Source organism: Neovison vison, chromosome 12, assembly GCF_020171115.1.
Source record: "Neovison vison isolate M4711 chromosome 12, ASM_NN_V1, whole genome shotgun sequence".
Classification (NCBI taxonomy): Eukaryota; Metazoa; Chordata; class Mammalia; order Carnivora; family Mustelidae; genus Neogale; species Neogale vison.
The window spans coordinates 80,136,733-80,154,812 of record NC_058102.1 but is presented as its reverse complement, the minus strand read 5'-3'; the positions used below and the strand labels follow the sequence as shown (position 1 = coordinate 80,154,812).

The following is an 18,080-nucleotide window of genomic DNA, read 5'->3' as shown; positions in this document are numbered from 1 at the left end:
CATGCTATATTGTTTTCCACTTTCAATCTGGATGTGGCTTTGGGTCTAAAATGAGTTTCTTGTAGACCACATATTGATTTTGTTGTTGTTGTTGTTGTTTGTTTGTTTGTTTGTTTTTTATCCATTCTGATAACCTGTGTCTTTTGATTGGGGCATTTAGCCCATTTACATTGAGGGTAACTATTGAGAGATATGAATTTAGTACCATTGTATTGCCTGTCAGGTGACTGTTACTATATATTGTCTCTGTTCCTTTCTGTTCTACTACTTTTAGGCTCTCTCTTTGCCTACAGGCCCCCTTTCAATATTTTCTGTAGGGCTAGTTTTGTGTTTGCAAATTCTTTTAGTTTTTGTTTGTCCTGGAAACATTTTATCTCTCCTATTTTCAGTGACAACATAGGTGGATATAGTATTCTTGGTTGCATATTATTCTTGCTTAATGCTCTGAATATATCATGCCAGTCCTTTCTGGCCTGCCACGTCTCTGTTGATAGGTCTCCTGGCAATCTAATATTTCTACCATTTTATGTTACAGACCTCTTGTCCCAAGCTGCTTTCAAAATTTTCTCTTTGTCACCGACTTTTAAGTTTTATTATTAGATCATGGGGTGTATACCTATTTTTATTGATTTTGAGGTGAATTCTCTGTGCCTCCTGGATTTTGATGCTTGTTCCCTTCACCAAATTGGGGAAATTCTCTATAATAATTTGGTCCAATATACCTTCTGCCCCTTTCTCTTTTTCTTCTTCTGCAATCCCAATTAGTCTAATATTATTTTGTCTTATGGTATCACTTATCTTTCAAATTCTTCTCTTGTGGTCTAGTAGTTGCTTGTCTCTCTTTTGTTCAGCTTCTTTATTCTCCATCATTTGGTCTTCTATATCACTAATTCTCTCTTCTCCCTCATTTATCCTAGCAGTAAGAGCCTCCATTTTTTATTACACCTCATTAATAGCTTTTCTAATTTCAGCTTGATTAGATTTTAGTTCTTTTGTTTCTCCAGAAAGGGATTCTCTAATATCTTTCATGGGTTTTTTTGAGCGCAGTTAGCACCTTGATAATCGTCATTCTGAACTCTAGTTCTAAGATATTTATAATGTCCATATTGATTAGGTCCCCAGCTGTTGCTACTGCCTCTTTTTTTTTTTTTTTTTTTTGGTGAGATTTCCACCTTTCCATTTTATCCAAATAAGAATAGATGAATGAGAGAACAAAATACTAAAAGGGTAGCAGTGACCCCAGAAAAATATATACTAACCAAATAAGAAGAGACCCTAAACTAGGGGGAGAAGAAGGGGGAAGAGGGAAAAAAAAAAAAAAAAAAATATATATATATATATATATATATATATATATATATTAGGCTGGTGAATAGAACAGAGCCACACACTTGGTTTTGGGTGTATTTTGGTCTGTTAGAAGAAACTACCTCCCAAAATTTTAAAGAAAGAAAAACTTATATACATATACAAGAATAAGGGTAAACACAATGAAGGGATGAAATATGACTAATGAAAATTTTAAAATATTCTAAAAAAGGAATTGATAAGGTGGTTAAAAAAAGGAAAGAATGTGATCAGGCTAGAGATGAGAACAAAGTCATGTGATAGATTTAGAGCATAATTTGATCTATTAGAAGAAATTGTATCCCAAAATTTTAAAGAAAAAAAGCCTATATGTATACAAAAAAATAAGGTTAAATACAATGAAGGGATAAAATAGGACTATAACAATGAAAACTTAAAGAGATTTTTAAAAAGGTATTGATAAGATAAAATAATCAAAAAAAGTTAAAGTAGGAGAAGAAAATTTTTAAAAAATAGAATTAAAAAAATAAAATTTAAAAAAATTAACTTTAAAAAACTAAAGGATCATGGAAAGAAGCCATGAGTTCAATGTGTTGCTTTCCCCTAAGTCTGGAATTCTGCAGTTCTCTTTGATTGGTGAACTTGGTCTTGGCTGAATGGTCTTGCTGATCTTCTGGAGGGGGCGGGGCTCCTCCCCGGCAGTGATTCTCAAATGTCTGCTTGAGGCAGAACTATACTACCCTTGCAGGAGCCAGGCTATGTAATCTGCTTGGTTTTGGTTTCCGGAACTTTTGTTCCCTGAATGCTTTCTGTACAGTTTTGGAGGACGGGAATGAAAATGGAGGCCTCCCACTCTCTGGCCCATAGAAGCCAAGAGCTTGGGGTCCCCACTCCTTACTTCACCCTCAGAGAGAAGCAATCAATCCCTCCCATCTCCCTAGTCTCCAGCCGAACTCCGAGCTCACCTGGCCTGTGACTGAATGTTTCTATCTCTGCTGCCCCGCCGCATCTGGAGTCTCCAAACTCAGCTGATACCTGCAGTGTGCTGCACTGCTCCTCCCAGAGGAGAAAAGTGAGTCTCCCCAGATCTCCTGCTTGTTGGGTTCCTGCCCGAAGAGCAGTGGCCCGACTGTGACTTGGATCATGGTTTAATTTTACTGCAACCTAAAAGCCCTCTGCTCCATCTCTGCAGCTGGCTTCCCTGCTCTAAAACCTAGGAGTTTACCCACACTCAGGCACCCTTGGTCTTTTTGTGACCCTGCAGATCCTGAAACCACACTGTCCCTGTGAGAGTTCCACCACCCACTTAGCCTTTGAAGAGAGGTCCCTTAAGGAAGCCAACTTCTAAAAGTTATGATTTTGTGCTCCACTGCTTTCTCACTTGCCAGGAGCTGGTCACTCTCCCCACGGTCTATCTTCCCAAATGTTGCTTTGGATTCACTTCTTGGCACGTCCTACCTTCCAGAAAGTAGTCAATTTTCTGTTCGTAGAATTGCTGCTCTTCTTCTCTTCTCTCTTTTGTTGAGTTTGTAGCTGTTCAGAATGGTTTGACAACTATCCAGCAGAACTCCTGGGACCTGATGATATTTAGGTCTCCTACTCCTTCACCATCTTGCTTTTCTCCTGTACAGATTCATTTTATCAACATCATCATTAGCATATAGGACAGTTCCCTCATATGCCATTCATGGAGTCAGTTTCTCCTTTGGACCTACCTCTTGGTAAACACTGATCAAGATCTTCTCTGTGCTATAGTTTTGTCTTTCCTGAAATGTCATATAAATGGAATCATGCAGTATATAACCTTTGAAGATTGGCTTTCTTCACTCAACATAACACCTTTGAGATTCATTCATCTGTGTTGTTTCAGATGTCAGCAATTTGTTCCTTTTTTATTGCTGAGAAAATTACTCCATCATACAGATGTTGTACAGTTGTCCTATAGTTTGTCCATTCACTCTTTGGAAGATATGGGTTGATTAAAGTTTGGGAGTTTATGAACAGTCCTGATAATGCACAATTGTGTATAGGTATTCATGTGAACATACATTTTAATTTTGGGGGGATAAATATGCTATGAATGGGATTATAGGGTCACATACATGTTTAACTTATAAGAAACTACCAAAACATTTTATAGAGTGAAGATATATAAGTTTTAGTGGCTTTGTATTCCCACCAGTGAAGATTTAAGTTCCAGTCTTTGCTTTCCTGTTAGCACTTAGGATTGTCAAGTTTTCTCTCTCCTCCCCATGTTCTGTGAAATTTTACTGTGGCTTTAATTTGCATTTCCCTAATGGTTAAAGACGTTAAATATATTTCATGTGCTTATTGGTCATCTGCATATCCATTTTGATGAAGTGTATTTTAGAGTCTTTTGCTCATTTTAAATATTGAATTGTTCATTTTCTACTGTTTAATTTTGAGAGTTCTTTACGTATTCTGGATACAAGTCTTTTGTTATATATGATATCTGCAAATTTTTTTTTTACTGTTGTGAACTGTATCTTTCTTTTAAGTATCTTTCACACAGCAAAAATCTTAAATTTTAATGACACATAATATATTATTTATTTCCTATATGGCTTGTGCAATTAGTTTCATACTGAAGAAGTCTTTGACTAATTCCAAGTTACAAAGATTTTCTCCTATGTTTCCTTCGAAAATATATATAGTTTTATAGACCTATGATTGATTTCGAATTAATTTCATGTGAAGTCTGATGGTTTTTATATGTAGACATCCAATTGTCTACAAACCATTTGTTGAAAAGACTGTAGTTTCTCCATTTAATTAACTCTCTACCTTTGTCAAAAAGCAAGTGGACTTATTAATATAGGTTTATTTCTGAACTGTTCTGTTCCATTGATCTACCTCCCTCTCACAGCAGTGTCTTGGTTATGATAGCTTTTTAATAAGCACTAAAGTAAGGTAGTGTGAGTCCTACAAGTTTTTTCTTTTTAAAAATAGTTTCAACCATTTTAATTTCTTTGTCTTTTAATATAAATTTTAAAATCAGTTCTCTAGAGTTACAAAAATTCCCAGTGGAATTCTTATTAGAATTACTTTACATTACAATTGCAACCAAAACCATAAGATACTTAGGAATAAACCTAACCAAAGAGGCAAATCATGTATACTCAGAAAACTATAAAGTCCTCATGAAACAAATGGAGGAAGACACAAACAAATGGCAAAATGTTTCATGCTCATGGATTGGAAGAACAAATATTGTGAAAATGTCTGTGCTACCTAAAGCAATCTACACGTATAATGCAATCCCTATCAAAATCCCATCAATGAAGATATTCAACGCAAAACTGGTATCACGTTGTTAATCAAGTATTAGAGAAGTAGTTAAAATTATTTTTCAAGTATTTACCAGTACAAAATACCATTGTTTCTAGTGTTAATGTTATTCATTATCATGATGTATGAAAGGTTTAGATGTGTATTTGTGTATTTATGTGTATGTAATATGAAAATTTAGTATTTGTAATGCTGTACTTAATTCATTCAAAAACACTGAGTACCCAAGCCTTATTCTGGACTTTGAAAATACAGCAATGAAACATCTAGGTCATATTCTAAATTTATAATTAAATGATGTATATAATAAGAAATTTTTATTTGGAATTTATCTAAACATTATTTCTCTTACAGGGAAAATTCTTCATATATTAAAATTGTACTATAAGTGGATTTGAATTTATTTTGATTTTAATTAAGAAATAACTTGGATTTCTTAGCATTAAACTAAGTCAATATATAATTGTTTTAACAATAGTAATAATTTACTATATATATATTTGAAATCTATTTCACTTTTGCTTTCATGACTAGGTAATATTTTCTTTCACATAATATAATGTAATCCCTTATATTTTATCACAGTCTTCCTCAAGATTCATGAAGCTTAGGCTATGGGATGTAGTTATGTGATCCAAGATTATCACTCTGAATCTATGTATGTTTGAACATTGGCAATAGGCTTAATTAACATTTGTTAATTATTTTTTCAGTGTGTAATTCTGTACTGCAAGATCATATAAATGTGTCAGAATTTTACCTATTTTAGTCACACATTTTCTCAATTAACAGACATTTAAAGTTTAATTTTTAACAGAGATAGTCTGAAATATTTTGACATGAAAATGATTCTTGTCTTAAAAAGAATTAGATCATAAAGCCACTAGGGGGCTCACACACTGTGTGTAAATCATGTGGTATCACACATCCCATGTACACTTCTGCGTACTTTAAAAAGAGTGCAATAGCTGGGAAAATAAATGATACATTCCGTAGTTTTGTGTGTGGGGTTAAGAAGTAATATCTTTAGGGCAACAGAGAAGGGCACATTGACAGGAGACTCTAGAAAATGCATTAAACAGGGGAATTATTATCAGGGAAGTGAACAAGAAGGGGTCAAAAATAAAAATTGGAGAAGTGTTAAGTTTGGTACTAGTCCCTATGAGCACCCCTTCTGTTAAGACTTGCCTACTGCTCTAGGAACACTAACTGTAGCGGTCAAGCCTAGAGTCCTAGGGTTAGACGGAGTTATTTTTATACAAATCACATTATATGATATTGATTCAGGTATCTCATATTGAGAAGACATATTTGTAATACATTTTTAAAAAACATTAGCTGGTCCACTTCCTTTAGAGTAAAGTTGCATTAGTATTCTTTCATTTTGGGCACCTGGTGGCTCAGTCAGCTAAGCATCTGACTCTTGATTTTGGCACAGGTCGTGATCTCAGGGTCAGGAGATTGAGCCCTTCCTCCTGCTCTGCCCTGGGCATGGAGCCTCCATAAGATTCTCTCTCCCTCTCCCTCTGCCCCTCTCTGTGCTCACTCTCTCTCCCAAAATATTTTTTTTTCATTTTTTAAAGGAAGAACCTTGAAAACCAATTTGGGACCTTTCTTTTTTTTTTTTTTTTTTAAGATTTTATTTATTTATTTGACAGAGATAACAAGCAGGCAGAGAAGCAGGCAGAGAGCGAGAGGGAAGCAGGCTCCCTGCTGAGCAGAGAGCCCGATGCAGGGCTCGATCCCAGGACCCTGAGATCATGACCTGAGCTGAAGGCAGAGGCTTTAACCCACTGAGCCACTCAGGCACCCCAGACCTTCCTTATATAATTCAAATTCAGGTGTTTCTTTTGAGCATTCTTAAATATTTTATGAATTTCATCTGTCTTGTTTTGTTTATAATCTAGGGACAGTTCAGCATTAACTTGGCAGGAACTGGAATGAAGATATCTAGCACAGCAAAGTGGCTTGCTCAGGGGAGTTATGCCTCTGTCATCATACACAGATCACAAGTAAGTCCTGCTGGACCAACATGCTTGTTTGAAGTACTTCTGTGCTGTGAACTAGAATTAAAGGTCCCTGATCTTAACTTTAGAGTTATAAAGTTGATGCCTAATGAGTTATTGCATAGATGAGTCATATTATATATAATGGGGCATAATAGTAATCTTTGAAATCATGAAACCAGGGTCACTTTGATTAATGTACATATGTGGCCTTATTTGCATACAAACTTCATGTATAGGTTACCAATATTTGAACCAGAAATATCAAATACTAGGGCATATAGATTCTATGTAGCTCAAGTTTAGAGCTAATGACTTGAAATGCATGTACTTCAAGAAGAGGTGGTGCTGTTAGCTGTATTTTAATTATTAAAGATTTGTTGGTTTTACTGTTTCAAAGTGAGGAGTGGGTTTTTGGTTTATTTATCTCACTGCCTTGATTTAGTGATGGGGTGGCCATTTTTCATTTGGCATATATTCTTCATAGTTTCTATAAAAATCAGGATGAGTTTTATGGTTGTATGCATATTTTCCTCTGCCTTTATGCAGATAACATCATACTGGGCTTTTACAGGTAGGACACATGTAATTTTGGTAGTATAGGGTACTGGCACATATGTCTCCTGAGACGGCTCCTGTTATTCACAGGGACCATGTCTCAGATAGCTTGACTCTATCTCTAGTAAATCAGGATCTACTTTCTGAGTGCTCTCACCTATGTTGCTCATCAATCAGTACCATCCATGGCCCCTGCCCCTTCTGTTTTATGGCCTTTCTTTCTTGGGATAAAAGTGACTTTTTTTTAATACTTGTATCAATATTATTTGTAATGAAATTCAATTTTCTGATATTCATAGACTAAAACATTCTATTTCTGAAGACTACAAAACCAAGTTTTAATTAATGAAGCATTTACAAATTTTATTATTTCTCTCATTTGGGTAAGAAGTCAGCTTTTAGAGAAAACAGCTATTTTTAAACTCTTGGCATATTAGGTCTAATCCCTTTTGGTAGAAGAATAGAAATACGTTAATTAAAGTATATTCTGAGCAGGTCTCTGTGTAAAAGAGAAATATTTTTACCTTATTTATCCAGCTTTTCTATATTTTTTGGTTAATTGTAGAGAGGTCACCAGTAGATATGAATATTTAGTATAATCTTTTACTTCTATTTAAGTTCCATTCTAAAGGTTAATTAATTATTTAATCTACTGAGAATGTCTACCTTGATCAAAAATATTGCACGTGAAAGTATTTCCTGAAACTTGTGGCCTCGTATGAAGCTATGACTGGTGGAATCCAGGTTTACATACGGAAATGCAAGCTTCTTTTCATTTGCCAGGACATTTAACCAAGATTAGGTTTTTCCTTAAGCAATCTGGGAATAGCAATGTACATAAACGGGAATTTTTGCTGCCATTCCCTTGTTCTCTCTTTACTTAGATTCTTGAGAGCTAAGAAAAATTTCTGAAAGAAAAGGCAACTTCAAAAGTCCCTAATCTCAAAACACTCTTTATCCCAAAATGTTCTAGGAACTGAGTTTCCTTCTCTGCCTGCCCTCTTTAGACTAAAAACAAAACAAACGCCCCAAAACAAACAAACAACAAAAAAAAACCTTGCTCTCTTGGGAAGCTCATATAGGAGCTCAGACTGGTTTTGCTTCATCCTATCAAACTGTCTTCAGTCCTTTGCTTTTGGACCAAGGATGGAAAGGAATCAAGAGAGAATTTCTGTCCCACCCCTCTCACCTGTCTCTGTCAACCTATTCCTCAGTGAATAGCTTTGCTTTTCTTAAAAACAAAACAAAACAAAACAAAAACAAAAACAAAAAAACCCACAAAAAAAAACCCCAAAACAAAAACACACACAAAAAACGAAAACTCCCTCCTGAGTTCTTTTCTAATCACAATTTCTAATTACAATTCTAATTTCAAATGCTTTCAGTCCAGTTTTCTCCCCCCATTTTATCACAAACTATACTTCAAGCTGTGTTTCTAAGGCTTCCATGAGATGTTTGAGGTTAACAGGGGAGAATATGACTTGTATACAGTTAAGGGCAAGTTTGTATATTTCTTATTTAGCCTATGAGAATCTTATATAAAATCATATAAATATTGGACAGCAAATTGGGAAAGGTTTTAACAACCTCACTGAAGCAAATACACCTCGAGGAAAAACACATGGATTGAGATGAATTGTCTAAATTATAATGTAGTTTATAATCATCAGTAGTTAATCTGAATCTCAGATTATCTGATTCCCATGACCACCAATTTCAACTAATCCTGAAGTGGTATGATCCTTGACCTCAAATGTAATTGTTATAGGAAACTTTGGCTAATGATTTCTGCTGTATGATATAAAGCATTTGCTTTTTCTGCCTATGTACACAGATACCAGTTTTTGCCCAATTCTCCTATATTTCTGCCTCTTCCTATTTTCAGGATGGAACCAAAGTCTTCGGCAGATGTGGAGGATTCTGTGGGAAATGTGTTCCTCACATGACTACTGGTCTCCCAATTCAAGTCGTATGAACATTCAGAAATGGGAAGTATGAGGAGATATTCTTTGGAATATCTGCAATTAACTGGTGCTCATTTCTGAACTCCTCCCTTCCTGGGATTTCCATGTCCAAAATGGCTGTGCTTTTTTTTTTTCAGGGTGCTCATCAGGGAATCAAATCACTGCTTACTTTTTCCAAAGCCTTCAAAATAAACTTAACAGATATATGACTCTAGTTAGGAACTTTTTAAAAGGACAAAATAATTTATGGTATAATATACAGAGATATTTGAATGAATTATGCCAAAATAATGTTGTTGTTAACAAATAGCTTGCACTGGATCACAGTTACATTATGCCTATAAACACACATATAAATCGTTACTCAGTATTGTACTGTACCGTGAATGTTTATTCTACTTGTTAAAATGGAGCAAGTAAAAATTAGGAAAATGAATTTATTTAAAACACCTAGAAACATTATTGAATCTGGCAGGTAAATAGCAAATCCATAGTCACATCAAAAGAGTACATAGCCATTATACTTTCTACTGATACAGCATAGATACCTGTTTTATATTTCTTTCAATTTTAAATTGTGGGTTATGGTGCTTCTGATAAAAAAAAATCATCCTAAAAATGCAGTACACTTTATGTTAAAAATATATGCTTGGGTTAAATACTAAATATGAATATTTGTAGATATAACACAGAAAAAGATACGATATAGTTGAATTTTTCTTAAAACACCTACCTCTAATTTGATTGTACTTATAAGAGCAATACATTGTTTTCATAATGTTTATATTCTGTCTCTGTAACTCATATATGTATATATTTACTCTTAAAAATCTATTTTCTCAAAGTTATGTACTGTATTTTATTAATCAAGTAAAGGGAATTTTTGAAATTTTGAAAATCCTTTTTTGGTGGACAAAATTATGTTTACATAAGGAAAATTTTTATTAGAGATGCTCAAGTTATTTTGTATCTGAGGTTTCTCTAAGCCAAAACATAAAAAAAATTATTCATGGGCAAATTCTCAGGTAGTAAGAGATTTTTTCAGGTGAATAATTTGTATATTATATAATAATGTGATTTAAAATGAATCATAGACAGTATTTTTCTATGGCAACTTACTCTGTAAACCAAAAAATGAATCTACTAATAGATTTTTGCCAATAAATAGTAGTAACTAGTTTTACCCACAAAGTTTTTTCCCATCTATTATTATTTATTTTTTCCCCAAACATTTTTTTCCTCAAACATATGTTGTACCATATAAGGTACTAAAGCAATTTTGTGCCAATGTGGTTAGATAAGCATTTAGGGATCTCTGTATCAGAAATGAAGTATTTTGCACTATGTGCCTTAAACCAGTTACAATCATTAATACAAAATGTGTAGCATTTTCTAGAAGTGTTTTCATTTATAAAATCTTATGAACATTTGAACATATGAACATCATAAAAGCTTATGAACATTTAAATAATAAACATACTTGTGTGATACGTTAGCATATTGTTTTCATTTTCCTTATGTAAAAAAAAGAAGAATCCTTCACCAAAAATTCTATAACCCTAAAGCCACTCCAGAAATTCAAAGAATTTTTTATTCAAATTGTTGCAGTTGGAATGGAAATGGCTCATGTCTGCTGTACACTCTTCTCATGGCAGAGGGAATAAGGGCAGGAGGCTGACAAAAACTTGCGATGCTTTTGAAAGCTTCTGTTTATATCAGGAATACTCATGTCCTTGAATATATACTCATATTCAATTGGCCAAATGAAATCACATGACCAAATCCTAGTCATTGGGTCAGGGAAATATACTCTTCCTACAGGGGAGGATTGCTGGGCACAGGGAACTGGGTAAAGACGTAGAATTCTCTCTTAAGGGGAGGGAGCATATTCTGGTAAACAATAATATGTTTTATCCTTCATCTTCAGCTTCCCCAGAAATTGTCAAAATACTATCCAAAGCAATAAAATCAATTTAAATTACCACTGGTGAGGTATAAAATTTTTAGTATATTCACATCTTCAATGATACATGAATTTTCAAAAAATCTGATCTGCTGGGGTATAACATAGTATTTCATTGTTTGAGTATTTATATTTATCTGATTACTAGATCAGATGAGGATTCTTTTTTTTTTTTAAAGATTTTATTTATTTACTTGACAGACAGAGATCACAAGTAGGCAGAGAGGCAGGCAGAGAAAGAGGAGGAAGCAGGCTCCCTGCTGAGCAGAGAGCCCGATGTGGGGCTCAATCCCAGGACCCTGGGATCACGACCTGAGCCGAAAGCAGAGGCTTAACCCACTGAGCCACCCAGGCGCCCCGAGGATTCTTTTATATATATTTTGCTATTAAGTTTCTTTTTTGAGGATTGCTTGACCATTTTTTATTCTCTTTGCCTCTCTTCTCCCCCATCCTTCTCATACCCCCTTTCTCATACCCCCACCCACTCCTCACTTCATTAAAAAAGAAAGAAAGAAAGAAAGAAACATGAGGGAAAGTATTTTATGTGAAGGCAATTTAAAACATTTAAGCATCTCTTATCAAAAAACATGCTTTTGATTCTACCTTAAATTAGTTGTAAATATTAATATGCAGTGTATAATAATTTTCTATACTTGTTTGTTATTTAAGATGAAGCACTCTCTACATGTATTTTATCTCTTCTCCCCACTCTTTAGTGAGAAAGAGTTCCCCGCTCATGCTGAAGGCCAGTCCCCCAACCTCTGCTCTTGATTTCTTTTCACTCTGAATTCTCCAGAACCTTTCCCCAGAGATTATTCTCTCTCCTTCCCCTTCCTTTCTCTCTCCACTGGTTCCTTCTCTTCATCCAAAATAACACCGTGTTCAATGTTCTCTATTTTACTTTATTTTGTATTATTTTTTAAAAAATTTATTGAAGTATAGTTAACGTACAGTGTTTTATTAGTTTCAGGTGCACACCATAGGGATTCCACAATTCCAAACATCACACAGTGCTAGCCTTGATAAGTGTAGTCGCCACCTGTCACCGTATAATCTTATTACAATACTATTGACTGTATTTCCTAAACTGTATTTTCCACCCTGTGACTTTCTTATTTTATAACTAGAAGTTATAAAAATATATTTTACCCATTCCCCTCCATCTCCCTCCCCTCTGAGGACCAACAGTTTGTTCTCTGTGTTTATGAGTCTCTTTCTGCTTGTTTGTTCTGTTTCTTAGGTTCCACATATAAGTGAAATCATATGGTATTTGTCTTTCTCTGTCTGAAGTATTTCACTTAACATGATACAATAGGTCCTCTTCTGTTTTAAACAAAAATATGTCTCTCCCCTGTCACCCATCACTAATCACTCTTCTTCCTCTTATTTTCTGAGAGAAACTTCCTGAGAGAAACTGCTATCCTCATGGTCTCTTCATCTTCACCTTTCATTCAAGCATTGGTCCATGATAACATGACTTGAAACTCTCAATATTTCATTGATAATGCTTTCACTAAAATCACAATGAACTCCTAGTTGCCAAACACAATTACATGTTCTGAATTTTTTTTTCCCGTTTAACATCTGAATAGCATTTGACAAGGGAGTGGAAGAGTTCTATGAGATGCTGTGATTTAATAGCAAATAATGCATATTGTGCAGTAATTTTGGGCAGATTTATTTAAGTAAGCAATGTCATAGTTTATTCTACTGTTCAAATTTTTCTGTGTTATTTTTCTAATTGCTGTATCAATTATTGAGATACAATTTTTAAAATTGTTGCGTTGGTGGTATAGTGGTGAGCATAGTTGCCTTCCAATTTTTAAAATTGTTGTGTCAATTATATTATTGAGATTTTTTCTAATTGTAATATTGATTACTCTTAACTATAGTACTAATCATTATTATTCTATTAATATAATGATAATATTGATGTTCTATTATAATTAATATCAAATTCTTCAACTATAATTGTCCCTTTAGTTCTGCCAAATTTTGTCACAAATTAAGAATCTCTATTATTAGGTATCTATATGCTTATAAGTGTTATGCCTTTTTGATGAATTGACGCTCTTCCCTTTATGAAATGTTCCTATATATCTCTAATAATACTCCTTCCCTTAAAGTATATTGGTAGTGAAATATCTACATCAGCTTTCTTTTAATTAGCATTTGCATGATACACCTCTTGCGCTCCTTTATTCCTAACCAATATATATCTTTATATTTAAAATGTCTTTCATAAATGGCTTATAATTGTTCTGCACTTTTTAAATTTTTAAAAAATTTTTTTATTTTATAAACATATAATGTATTTTTATCCCCGGGGTACAGGTCTGTGAATCGCCAGGTTTACACACTTCACAGCACTCACCATAGCACATACCCTCCCCAATGTCCATAACCCCACCCCCCTTCTCTGAACTCCCCCTCCCCCCAGCAACCCTCAGTTTGTTTTGTGAGATTAAGAGTCACTTATTTGTGGAGCATAACAAATAGCATGGAGGACAAGGGGCGTTAGAGAAGAGAAGGAAATTTGGGTAAATTGGAAGGGGAGGTGAACCATGAGAGACTATGGACTCTGAAAAACAGTCTGAGGGGTTTGAAGTGGCAGGGGGGTGGGAGGTTGGGGTACCAGGTGGTGGGTATTATAGAGGGCACGGCTTGCATGGAGCACTGGGTGTGGTGAAAAAATAATGAAGAATGTTTTTCTGAAAATAAATAAATTGGAAAAAAAAAAAAGAGTCACTTATGGTTTGTCTCCCTCCCAATCCCATCTTGTTTCATTTATTCTTCTCCTACCCACTTAACCCTCCATGTTGCATCTCCACTTCCTCATATCAGGGAGATCATATGATAGTTGCCTTTCTCTGCTTGACTTATTTCGCTGAGCATGATACCCTCTAGTTCCATCCACGTCGTCGCAAATGGCAAGATTTCATTTCTTTTGATGGCTGCATAGTATTCCATTCTGTATATGTATCACTTCTTCTTGATCCATTCATCTGTTGATGGACATCTAGGCTCTTTCCATAGTTTGGCTATTGTAGACACTGCTGCTATAAACATTCGGGTGCACGTGCCCCTTCGGATCACTACGTTTGTATCTTTAGGGTAAATACCCAATAGCGCAATTGCTGGGTCATAGGGTAGTTCTATTTTCAACATTTTGAGGAACCTCCATGCTGTTTTCCAGAGTGGTTGCACCAACTTGCATTCCCACCAATAGTGTAGGAGGGTTCCCCTTTCTCCGCATCCTCGCCAGCATCTGTCATTTCCTGACTTGTTGATTTTAGCCATTCTGACTGGTGTGAGGTGATATCTCATTGTGGTTTTGATTTGTGTTTCCCTGATGCCGAGTGATGTGGAGCAATTTCTCATGTGTCTGTTGGTCATCTGGATGTCTTCTTTGCAGAAATGTCTGTTCATGTCCTCTGCCCATTTCTTGATTGGATTATTTGTTCTTTGGGTGTTGAGTTTGCTAAGTGCTTTATAGATTTTAGACACTAGCCCTTTATCTGATATGTCGTTTGCAAGTATCTTCTCCCATTCTGTCAGTTGTCTTTTGGTTTTGTTGACTGTTTCCTTCGCTGTGCAAAAGATTTTGATCTTGATGAAATCCCAATAATTCATTTTTGCCCTTGCTTCCCTTGCCTTTGGCGATGTTCCTAGGAAGATGTTGCTGCGGCTGAGGTCGAAGAGGTTGCTGCCTGTGTTTTCCTCAAGTTTTTTGATGGATTCCTTTCTCACATTGAGGTCCTTCATCCATTTGGAGTCTATTTTCGCGTGTGGTGTAAGGAAATGGTCCAATTTCATTTTTCTGCATGTGGCTGTCCAATTTTCCCAACACCATTTATTGAAGAGACTGTCTTTTTTCCATTGGACATTCTTTCCAGCTTTCTCGAAGATTAGTTGACCATAGAGTTGAGGGTCTATTTCTGGGCTCTCTATTCTGTTCCATTGATCTGTGTGTCTGTTTTTGTGCCATTACCATGCTGTCTTGAAGATGACAGCTTTGTAATAGAGCTTGAAGTCCGGAATTGTGATGCCACCAACTTTGGCTTTCTTTTTCAATATTCCTTTGGCTATTCGAGGTCTTTTCTGGTTCCATATAAATTTTAGGATTATTTGTTCCATTTCTTTGAAAAAGATGGATGGTACTTTGATAGGAATTGCATTAAATGTGTAGATTGCTTTAGGTAGCATAGACATTTTCACAATATTTATTCTTCCAATCCAGGAGCATGGAACATTTTTCCATTTCTTTGTGTCTTCCTCAATTTCTTTCACGAGTACTTTATAGTTTTCTGAGTATAGATTCTTAGCCTCTTTGGTTAGGTTTATTCCTAGGTATCTTATGGTTTGGGGTGCAATTGTAAATGGGATTGACTCCTTAATTTCTCTTTATTCTGTCTTGTTGTTCATGTAGAGAAATGCAACTGATTTCTGTGCATTGATTTTATATCCTGACACTTTACTGAATTCCTGTACAAGTTCTAGCAGTTTTGGAGTGCAGTCTTTTGGGTTTTCCACATAGAGTATCATATCGTCTGCGAAGAGTGATAGTTTGACTTCTTCTTTGCCGATTTGGATGCCTTTCATTTCCTTTTGTTGTCTGATTGCTGAGGCTAGGACTTCTAGTACTATGTTGAATAGCAGTGGTGATAATGGACATCCCTGCCGTGTTCCTGACCTTAGCGGAAAAGCTTTCAGTTTTTCTCCATTGAGAATGATATTTGCGGTGGGTTTTTCATAGATGGCTTTGATAATATTGAGGTATGTGCCCTCCATCCCTACTCTTTGTAGAGTTTTGATCAGGAAGGGATGCTGTACTTTGTCAGATTCTTTTTCAGCATCTATGGAGAGTATCATATGGTTCTTGTTCTTTCTTTTATTGATGTGTTGTATCACATTGATTGATTTGTGGATGTTGAACCAACCTTGCAGCCCTGGAATAAATCCCACTTGGTTGTGGTGAATAATCCTTTTAATGTACTGTTGAATCCTATTGGCTAGTATTTTGGTGAGAATTTTCACATCTGTGTTCATCAAGGATATTGGTCTGTAGTTCTCTTTTTTATTGGGATCCTTGTCTGGTTTTGGGATCAAAGTGATGCTGGCCTCATAAAATGAGTTTGGAAGTTTTCCTTCCATTTCTATTTTTTGGAACAGTTTCAGGAGAATAGGAATTAGTTCTTCTTTAAATGTTTGGTAGAATTCCCCTGGGAAGCCGTCTGGCCCTGGGCTTTTGTTTGTTTGGAGATTTTTAATGACTGTTTCAATCTCCTTACTGGTTATGGGTCTGTTCAGGCTTTCTATTTCTTCCTGGTTCAATTTTGGTAGTTTATATGTCTCTAGGAATGCATCCATTTCTTCCAGATTGTCAAATTTGTTGGCGTAGAGTTGCTCATAGTATGTTCTTATAATGGTCTGTATTTCTTTGGTGTTAGTTGTGATCTCTCCTCTTTCATTCATGATTTTATTTATTTGGGTCCTTTCTCTTTTCTTTTTGAGAAGTCTGGCACGGGGTTTATCAATCTTATTAATTCTTTCAAAGAAGCAGCTCCTAGTTTCGTTGATTTGTTCTATTGTTTTTTTGGTTTCTACTTCATTGATTTCTGCTGTGATCTTTATGATATCTCTTCTCCTGCTGGGTTTAGGGTTTCTTTGTTGTTCTTTCTCCAGCTCCTTTAATTGTAGGGTTAGGTTGTGTACCTGAGACCTTTCTTGTTTCTTGAGAAAGGCTTGTACCGCTATATATTTTCCTCTCAGCACTGCCTTTGCTGTGTCCCACAGATTTTGAACCATTGTGTTTTCATTATCATTTGTTTCCATGGATTTTTTCAATTCTTCTTTAATTTCCCAGTTGACCCATTCATTCTTTAGAAGGATGCTGTTTAGTCTCCATGTATTTGGGTTCTTTCCAAATTTCCTCTTGTGATTGAGTTCTAGCTTCAGAGCATTGTGGTCTGAAAATATGGAGGGAATGATCCCAATCTTTCGATACTGGTTGCTATCTGATTTAGGACTGAGGATGTGATCTAGTCTGGAGAATGTTCCATGTGCACTAGAGAAGAGTGTGTATTCTGTTGCTTTGGGATGAAATGTTCTGAATATATCTGTGATGTCCATCTGGTAAAGTGTGTCATTTAAGGCCTTTATTTCCTTGTTGATCTTTTGTTTGGATGATCTGTCCATTTCAGTGAGGGGAGTGTTAAAGTCCCCTATTATTATTGTATTATTGTGATGTGTTTCTTTGATTTTGGTATTAATTGGTTTATATAGTTGGTTGCTCCCACATTGGGGGCATAGATATTTAAAATTTTTAGATCTTCTTGTTGGACTGATCCTTTGAGTATGATATAGTGTCCTTCCTCATTTCTTATTATAGTCTTTGGCTTAAAATCTAATTGATCTGATATAAGGATTGCCACTCCTGCTTTCTTCTGATGTCCATTAGCATGGTAAATTCTTTTCCACCCCCTCACTTTAAATCTGGAGGTGTCTTCGGGTTTAAAATGAGTTTCTTGGAGGCAACATATAGATGGGTTTTGTTTTTTTATCCATTCTGATACCCTGTGTGTTTTGATTGGGGCATTTAGCCCATTAACATTCAGGGTAACTATTGAGAGAGATGAATTTAGTGCCATTGTATTGGCTGTAAGGTGACTGATACTGTATATTGTCTCTGTTCCTTTCTGATCTACTAATTTTAGGCTGTCTTTCAATATTTCCTGTAGAGCTGGTTTGGTGTTTGCAAATTCTTTCAGCTTTTGTTTGTCCTGCAAGCTTTTTATCTCTCCTTCTATTTTCAATGATAGCCTAGCTGGATATAGTATTCTTGGCTGCATGTTCTTCTCGTTTAGTGCTCTGAATATATCATGCCAGCTCTTTCTGGCGTGCCACGTCTCTGTGGATAAGTCTACTGCCAATCTAATATTTTTACCATTGTATGTTACAGACTTCTTTTCC

General features: G+C 35.4%; 1 protein-coding gene across 1 annotated transcript in view; it reads left to right on the top strand.

Annotated features, from left to right (window-relative positions):
- The window catches only part of ADAMTS20 (ADAM metallopeptidase with thrombospondin type 1 motif 20), a 203,249-nt gene extending 193,922 nt beyond the window's left edge, over positions 1 to 9,327 (top strand). The window contains exons 38-39 of the mRNA XM_044227762.1: positions 6,525 to 6,629; positions 9,067 to 9,327. Of these exons, the coding sequence (XP_044083697.1) occupies positions 6,525 to 6,629; positions 9,067 to 9,156 (195 nt within the window). The 3' untranslated portion in view covers positions 9,157 to 9,327. The remainder of the gene's footprint in view (positions 1 to 6,524; positions 6,630 to 9,066) is intronic.
- The last annotated feature ends 8,753 nt before the right edge of the window (positions 9,328 to 18,080 follow it).